We start from the raw sequence: 9,006 nt of genomic DNA on the forward strand, positions 1-9,006 counted from the left end.
AAAACGTTTAATGTGATTTAATGTTGGACAAATAAAAGGTGATGTATTTTTTATATGGTATTTGTAAATATCTAGTTTCAACTGTTGCTTTTCAATTTTGGTTTTCTCTCTGGGTGATAAATAATGACAATGTGCAATCATTTTTATACAGCCGAGGTTAGAGGTACATCATTTTAAAACCATGAGATCATAATTTTTATGTTTTGGCTGTCTGTAAATCCTTAGAAGCTACCATGAATGTGCAATTTTCATGCAGGCTAAGCAGAAAATGATAGACTAGACAGAACTCAGTTAAGGAGCTCCTGGGTAATTCAGACAAGAGACATGTGTGGTGAACTCTGTGGTATTAATGATTTCAAAGAAGTTTGCCTTTCCCAGCTGGGAGGAAAAACCAAAAGCTGTCTCACTTCCCCTACGCTTTATTGCAAACAAGACGAAAACAAGAAGAAATAGGTCACATGCATCTGGAAATTAAAACCAGGTGATTTGAAGAGTTCCCTTTGCCACAGAAAACAAATTGAACGATGGTGTGGGACTTTTGTAAAACTTAGTGGATGTGTGTGCAGAGGAAGTGTTTGCTTCTTTGTTTAGATGTGTGAAAACACCACAGCCCTGGTTCCTGTAGTTAATCTGCATTTGGGGATCCCGTGTACTGACACATACCCTGCAGTTTGTGGTCTTCAACTTAGCGTTGTGGTTCAGGGTTTTCCTTGAATAAACACTGTCTCATTTGTAGGCGAGAATATATTAATTGGTGGAATTTTACAGGAAAATCCAGAATTTATAATCACATGCCTATATATATATATATATATATATAAATATATATATGTGCATTAGACACACATGAATAGTCTTAACGGGATGTTATCAAAGACAGTTACTTGCTGAGGCAGATGAGACTGAAGCTAAAACAATGATTTATAGAACATCAACGAAGACAAGGAATTAATTGTTTTATGCACCATTTAATACTGTAAGAGTCTGTGAAATAATTCTACATTTCAAAGAAAATGAACATCTGAAAATAAACCTGGGCTCTGTGATTATGGCAACCTAACTCACACAAGGTTTCATTGTTGGAGGAGGTGAAATGTTAAAGTGGGTAACTGTCAAACTGTTTCTTCACAGTGCTCCTCGTAGCGGTTTCATTTCCGGCATGTGCAGTTTAGTCAATAATTTACCCATCGAGACAAGTGTGAAGAAGGTCTTCAATCAACTAGCTTCCGAGGCATCAGAGGCGGTTAACAGTCAGGAGCAACTTTTTTTCCTCTTGGGTAAAAACCAGCCTGATCTGTTGAATCTAGCTGGCTGACGTTTTCACCATTTCACAACACCTATTGCTTCATTTTGAAACATGCAATGTGACGTTTACGTCAGGCTCCTTCAGAAGTGATTTATAAATAGTGTTGCACTCCACAGCATGTTAGTCAGTTGTAAGCTGAACATCATAGAGAGAGAGGCACAAATTGTTCATATTGCTGTCCTGTTCATATTTTGATTTCAACAGGGGGAATGTCTCAGTCAGTTCTAAAAATGAAGCTTCTAAGTTCGTTATGACATGGTCTATGTGTGTTTTACTGGATCTGGTTGAGTCCACCAGGTCACTTGTCCCACCAAGCAACAAGTTTTCCATACGGACAGTTCCACATAGTTTGGTTCCTTCAGGTCTGTAATTGCCATGTCTGTGGCACCAGCTGCACTGGCCTGTTTCTGAGCAGATACAGGACTGAGGCCCAGCTTTGTATCCCGTTACCACTTCAGCTAACATTGAGTGTGCAGGGATCTGTTTCAACATCTTCTCACTATCTCTGGTTTGGATCTGCATGTTAGACGGGCTCTGGGTGCAGTAATTTCCCACAATGACAGTCTCCACAAGAGGTTCTGTGTCCTGAGTATCAAGGTTTAAGGAAGAGGAATGGAGCTGGCAGCTCATGCCCATCCCACTGTCTTCCCTCTTCCTGACATCCTCTGCTTCCATGCTGTCATCCCGCAGAGGATAATCTGTGTGACTGTGGGCAGAGCTCTCTGGTCCTCCCATGCTCCCGCAGCCGCTGTCCTCTTGTGTCGCTCGAGGTCCTCCTTCATTGTCTGCTTGGGAGTCAGCCTCTACGTTGACCCCGCTGTCCAAGCTGGTCCTCCTGTTCTCCTCGCCGTCCTCTAATATTGTAACATTGGTTTCAGGGATTTTCACACTGGTTTTTGTATCAGTTCTGTTACTAGAAAGAAACCATCCCTTGTCTGTAACCACCTCTACGGTCCCTTCTGCGACAGAGAGTGGCTGCCAGCCACTGATAGGGGATTTCTAAATTGTGGCAACAGAAGACAAAAGAATGATGAGCCATCTCTGAGTCATGTTGTTAAAAATCGTTTGGATCGGTTTTAAACTTTTTATTTATTTTTAAAAGTTGTTTTTTCAATCTTACCAATGCAATGGGTGTTTTTGCAGGGCGTTTTAGGTAACACAACACAATGCTGATCATAATAGTAGCAAATGCCAGGATCCCCATTATAGATAAGGATGATGCAGCAATTATATAAAATTCTGAAAGAAGGAAAACACATTTTTATTTTGACAGTTTTAAACTGATGAGCATGTATAAAATTAGATCTAGACAAGACATTACAAAAATAACAAATTTAGGTAACTTTAAAAAATGTTTTCTGCTGTATTACTTGCTATCTTGAGTTATTTCATCTCAATAACTTAAGGTATTGAGATTAGTCATTTTTTTCATTAAATAACTTTTCACACTTTGTAATGTTACAAACATGAACTTCAACGTATCGCGTTGAAATCTTATGTGATCGATTAACACAAATGCATAAGCATAATTGTGAAGTGGAGAGAAACAATATATAGTTTGGAAAATGTTTTGTTCAGTGGCGTAAATCTGCATTTAGCTGCAATTACAGAGGCAAGTCTTTTGGGGAATGTCTTCACCAGCTTCGGACATCTAGAGACTGAAACGTTTGTCCATTATTCTTAGCAAAAAAGCTCAAGCTCAGACTGAAAACAATGCAGCTGTGAACAGCAGGTTTCAGGTCTTGCCACAGATTTTCAATTTGGTTTAGGTCAGGGCTTTGACTTGGTCATACTAACACATGAATATGCAATGTTCCCCATACAATTGTAGCTCTGGCTTTATGTTTAGGGTCACTTTGCTGCAGGGAGGTGGACCTCTTACCAAGTCTATTGCACCTTCTTCCTCGTTTTCTTCCAGAACTGCTCTGTAGTTGGTTTGCAGTTACTCATAGTCAGTCTATGTACTAACTAGGTAACTTCTGAAGGGAATTGGTTCCACTGGATGTTATTTAAGGACATTCAAGTACAAATTCGTGGTCAAATGTTTGTAATTTTTGTGTGCAAAATAATTTACAAAACATGTATAATATTTCTTTCACTTCACAAATAAGTCCTGCTCTGTGATTATCTATCACATAAGATCCCAAATAAAATGTATTACATTTTGTGGTTGTGTCATGACAAAATGTAAAAAAGTTACAATTAATACTTTTCAAAGGCTCTCTAAATTAGACTTAGGTATAAATATAATTTGATATTTTACCTTGTTCTGGGAGGAGCAGACACTGTTTATCAGACACACTGCTGGTTGAGGGGCCACTGACGTCTTCGACTTTGACGCTGACACAGTACTTTCTTCCCCAGTGGAGACCCCTGAAAGTCTTGTTCCTCTGTTCCTTACCCTCATCGTCTCTCAGGTAAACTGTGGTAGTCTGACAATTCAAAATAACAATTACTGCATCTGAGTTTAACCCATTACCCATTTCTTGTTTTGTAAAAGCCAGAAATAACTGAGCTGCAGTAAGACCATGCCTTATGTTTGACCTTAAATGATATTACTGGTGCAAAAGGGCTGGTGCTGTCTAAAGGTTCTATAACACACACTTTAAACCTAGTTAAACCTAATTAACCTGATTCTGGGACCCACCTTGTTTTCTTGATCTATTTCATCCAAATACAAAGTGTAGGCAACTCCATATGGAAAGATTTTTCTCAAGATGGATTTTTCATGAACGTAAACTGTAAGTGTGCTGGAAGTAGCCCACAGAGTAAAGGAGGGAGGCAGCAATTCACCTTTGAATAGAAAAGAATATGAAAATTATTTCCTAATTGGTTAGTTAAACTTGATACATTCACATCCAGAACTGAAATACTTACTTTGATTTATAAAAAATTTCTTTTGGACTTTCCATTCAGACTTTTGATTTCCTCTGACCAGCTGAACTCTGACTTTGTAGGCAACCCTATAGTCATGTATGTGAGTACTAATGAAACAAAAGTTCCTTGTGATGCCAGTGCAGCTGGATACATTATCCCACTCATCACCATACCTGAAGGCAGAAAAATCACCAGTCAATGAATATAAAAAATGTGACTCATCATATACACAAAGTGTGATAAAAGCTGAACAGCCACAGAAATGGGTAACTGAAGTTATAATTGGCTATACAAAAACAACTGTACATCTGAAAGTTTAACATACTTTCCCATTTGAACGTTATACACTGCTTCTGACGGGGCGTTCTTAGGATGTTCCCACAGAACCGTTACTTCCCCGTCTGACATATGGACATTCAGTTTTTTAGGCGGCGGTATGGCTGTTCCTGTTGCAAGAAAAAATATATATTAAAATGTATACATCTGCTATTACAAAGCCATTTTAACTTCTCCAAACATCAATAGCTTTTACATGACTTGTGTAAAGAGGAAACATCTGCAATGTAAATTTATGCTAAATATGTACTGAGAAGGGGTGTCTTTACATATAAAGAAAAGAGGAAGTCTGGTTGACTAGGGAGAGAATATGCTGCAAATCATTTATAGGAGCTGGCACTGGGGTTTTCTTCAGAAAGGGAACAGAGTATTACTTTTTTCTAGGTGCGTGACATATACATGAGAGAGGAAGAGAAAACATCCCACAAAGGTCAAACTTAGGAATAAATGTTATGAATATCAGTTAAAACTATTGTTCAGCATGTACACATTTTCCTCACCATCAAACTCATAGTTTAATAATCAGTATTTAATTAAAAAAAAAATTTCGGCAAATATTAGTAAAACGTAATAGTCTGGTCATTAAATTACAAAAAAGGGAAAGTTTTTGAAAAGTTACATGGATTTTATATATAAAGATTGACATTTTCTGTATTCATCTGTCTTCATAAATTATGAATACTACTTTTAATAACACTGTAAATCACTTTACACATTTTTCTTGTCCATTGATACTGAACAAGTCCATAATGACAAATACATTTAGAGATATCAAACAAGACTTAAGATAAAACATTGACAAGCAGTAAAAAGTTCAAATTACCTGAAACATGGTTGATGTAAAGAACTAAGAAGACAGGAAACAGTGCCTTGATTTTTATATCCATTTTAGATTTGAGAAAGATATAACCACTCAGTCAGAATCCCTTCAGTTGCTTCCAACAAAGTCCTTAATTTCAACTATCAGCACAGGACTACTAAACCATCATCTCAGTGTTGATAGATATCAACAGCAGAGACACAGCTTTCTCTTCTGTGATACCTTTTGATCTGAGGAATACATAAAATGTATCCTCAGATCTCACATCATTCTCTCCACCCTCTCAGATGACGAGTTTCCTGTTGTGACAGCATTAGTGACGCGGGCTGGTTTCACATCTCTCCCTCTCTCTCAGCCTCTACTTCCTCTTTTGTTTTGTCTTATTTTCCTTTCCACACACTCACAATACACAGGATGATCTACCATAAAGAGCTAGTCTATCTCATGGCACAAAGAGACAAATGAGGAAAATACCACAAAATCCCCTTCTACTGTTTTGGGACTTGAATCATTATTTAATGAAACGAAGCATTGCATTGTAGGGGGATTTTCATTTCTTGTTTTCCTTCTTTCTGTACAAATTTACATAAAACAAATACAGTATTCACAAATATAAATAACACAAATATACAAATTAATTCAGGAAAACAGATCTTTGTTTGCCTGCAGACACCAATGTGTCAAAGATTCTGTACTCTGTATCTGACTTTGTTATACACTCCAATACCCAAGATGATTTATGACAGTAAAGGCTACATCAGAACAAAAATTCATTCATGCACAACTGCATTTCAGATGGGTTTTGCATAGTTGCATCAAGAAACCTTAAAAACACTCAGGCAACTTGTTATTAATTACCCCGCATTCTTAAAAAGAAACATAAGCCATAGATATTAATGTAGAAGTGGATTCTAACCTTAATATACAGTGCCTTGCAAAAGTACTTGTACTCCTATAAAAAAATAAGACTGGATGGGAGGGAAACAACTCCAAACATACAGCTAGAGCAACAAAAAATTGGTTTAGATCAAACGATATCATGTGCTAGAATGGCTCAGTCAAAGTCTGGACCTAAATCCACTTTAGAATATGTGGCAAAGAAGCACAAAATTCTCTAGATCTTCAAAGCTGATAGACACAAACCACAAAAGACTTGAAGATGTAATTGCAGCAATTTTATGAAGTATTGACTCAGGGGGTCTGAAGTAAGGCAAGTTTCATCCACAAAAGGAGGAATTAAAGTTTTAATATATATTTATGTTATATAACCAAGAGTGTGAAGATTTGCTAACATGCTAACATTAACATGTTGCCTAACACCATTATGTTAGCTAGCTTATTAATTAATATTATCTGCTATTCTAACACCAGTTTATATGCCATCATTAGCAAGAGCATTAACAGAGCTGCCAATTCTACCTGCCACTGCCACAAATTGAGCTCGGCCCTGCTGGAAGGATGCATTTTGGGGAAAGTAAGTCTTTTCCACGGTGGCTCAGACTGGCAGGTAATGTGGAACGGAGCGGTTTGGTTCCTTTGTTTCCGCTGTGCGATTCTTGTGTTACTCTGTTGTGTTGGAGTACAGTACAGACCAAAAGGTTGGACACACCTTCTCATTCAAAGAGTTATCTTTATTTTCATGACTATGAATATTGTAGCTTCACACTGAAGGCATCAAAACTATGAATTAACACATGTGGAATAATATACTGAACAAAAATGTGTGAAACAACTGAAATATGTCTTATATTCTAGGTTCTTCAAAGTAGCCACCTTTTGCTTTGATTACTGCTCCGCATAATCTTGGCATTCTGTTGATGACCTTCAAGAGGTAGTCACCTGAAATGGTTTTCACTACACAGGTGTGCCCTGTCAGGTTTAATAAGTGGGATTTCAAGCCTTATAAATGGGGTTGTGTTGTGCAGGAGGTGGATACAGTACACAGCTGATAGTCCTACTGAATAAACTGTTAGAATTTGTATTGTGGCAAGAAAAAGCAGCTAGGTAAAGAAAAACGAGTGGCCATCATTACTTTAAGAAATGAAGGTCAGTCAGTCCGAACAATTGGGAAAACTTTGAAAGTGTCCCCAGGTGCAGTCGCAAAAACCATCAAGCGCTACAAAGAAACTGGCTCACATGAGGACCGCCCCAGGAAAAGAAGACCAAGAGTCACCTCTGCTGCGGACAATAAGTTCATCCGAGTCACCAGCCTCAGAAATCGCAGGTTAACAGCAGCTCAGATTAGAGAACAGGTCAATGCCACACAGAGTTCTAGCAGCAGACACATCTCTAGAACAACTGTTAAGAGGAGACTGTGTGAATCAGGCCTTCATGGTAAAATAGCTGCTAGGAAACCACTGCTGAGGACAGGCAACAAGCAGAAGAGACTTGTTTGGGCTAAAGAACACAAGGAATGGACATTAGACCAGTGGAAATCTGTGCTTTGGTCTGATGAATCCAAGTTTGAGATCTTTGGTTCCAACCACCGTGTCTCTGTGCGGCACAGAACAGGTGAACGGATGGACTCTACATGCCTGGTTCCCACCGTGAAGCATGGAGGAGGAGGTGTGATGGTGTGGGGGTACTTTGCTGGTGACACTGTTTGGGATTTATTCAGAATTGAAGGTATACTGAACCAGCATGGCTACCACAGCATCTTGCAGCGGCATGCTATTCCATCCGGTTTGCATTTAGTTGGACCATCATTTATTTTTCAACAGGACAATGATCCCAAACACACCTCCAGGCTGTGTAAGGGCTATTTGACCATGAAGGAGAGTGATGGGGTGCTGCGCCAGATGACCTGGCCTCCACAGTCACCGGACCAGAACCCAATCAAGATGGTTTGGGGTGAGCTGGACCGCAGAGTGAAGGCAAAAGGGCCAACAAGTGCTAAGCATCTCTGGGAACTCCTTCAAGACTGTTGGAAAACCATTTCAGGTGACTACCTCTTGAAGCTCATCAACAGAATGCCAAGAGTGTGCGGAGCAGTAATCAAAGCAAAAGGTGGCTACTTTGAAGAACCTAGAATATAAGACATATTTTCAGTTGTTTCACACTTTTTTGTTCAGTATATAATTCCACATGTGTTAATTCATAGTTTTGATGCCTTCAGTGTGAAGCTACAATATTCATAGTCATGAAAATAAAGAAAACTCTTTGAATGAGAAGGTGTGTCCAAACGTTTGGTCTGTACTGTATATGGCGTTGGATGGTGGACAGACAGATGGCAAAAGGTTGGTGTTCCAACGAGGTGGTTCTTGTGCGGCTGGGCAGGAGGCTCGAGTGGTAAGGAGGCTCATGACTGGATTGGCAGATCTCGGGTTCTGATGCTCGCAGGAGCATGACAAGGAGAACAAGAACTTGAGAATCCAAAAATGCCACGCAGGATCAGATCTGTAAGGCAGGGTAGAAACAAGGTGAACAGAGAGGTTTCAGGAGAAATGCAGAGCTGCGTAACACGGTCAGTTTATCACACTGGCAGAGACAACAAGCAGACGCCTCCCTCCAGGTTCCAGCTCCCTAAGAAGCCCAGCTGATTGCACTCAGATTAGGAATTCCTATGCAGCCGCACCTTCCAGTCTCACCCTAAGCAGAGGGAAAAAACACAGCACACACACAAAACTGCACACAGCTGCCGTGGTATGACAGTCCTGTTATGGAAGGA

At 39.3% G+C, this 9,006-nt stretch overlaps 1 protein-coding gene across 1 annotated transcript; it reads right to left on the bottom strand.

Annotated features, from left to right (window-relative positions):
• Positions 1 to 948: 948 nt before the first annotated feature.
• On the bottom strand, positions 949 to 5,568 carry il10ra (interleukin 10 receptor, alpha). The gene is made up of 7 exons (XM_047390815.1): positions 5,343 to 5,568; positions 4,509 to 4,629; positions 4,184 to 4,356; positions 3,954 to 4,099; positions 3,570 to 3,738; positions 2,427 to 2,545; positions 949 to 2,305 (listed from the first exon to the last, which is right to left on the bottom strand). Exons 1-7 carry the CDS (start codon positions 5,404 to 5,406, stop codon positions 1,427 to 1,429), a joined length of 1,671 nt encoding a protein of 556 aa, XP_047246771.1. The 5' UTR covers positions 5,407 to 5,568; the 3' UTR covers positions 949 to 1,426.
• Positions 5,569 to 9,006: the final 3,438 nt, after the last annotated feature.

This window comes from Girardinichthys multiradiatus, chromosome 18 (assembly GCF_021462225.1).
Source record: "Girardinichthys multiradiatus isolate DD_20200921_A chromosome 18, DD_fGirMul_XY1, whole genome shotgun sequence".
In the NCBI taxonomy this organism is placed as follows: domain Eukaryota; kingdom Metazoa; phylum Chordata; class Actinopteri; order Cyprinodontiformes; family Goodeidae; genus Girardinichthys; species Girardinichthys multiradiatus.

Excerpts from the sequence above, each read along its gene's own strand:
- il10ra (XM_047390815.1), bottom strand. The coding sequence starts at position 5,406 with ATGGATATAAAAATCAAGGCACTGTTTCCTGTCTTCTTAGTTCTTTAC. Across the intron at positions 4,630-5,342 it reads TTACATCAACCATGTTTCAG|GAACAGCCATACCGCCGCCT; the intron begins GTAATTTGAACT and ends TTCTTGCAACAG. Across the intron at positions 4,100-4,183 it reads GAAATTTTTTATAAATCAAA|GTGAATTGCTGCCTCCCTCC; the intron begins GTAAGTATTTCA and ends TTCTATTCAAAG.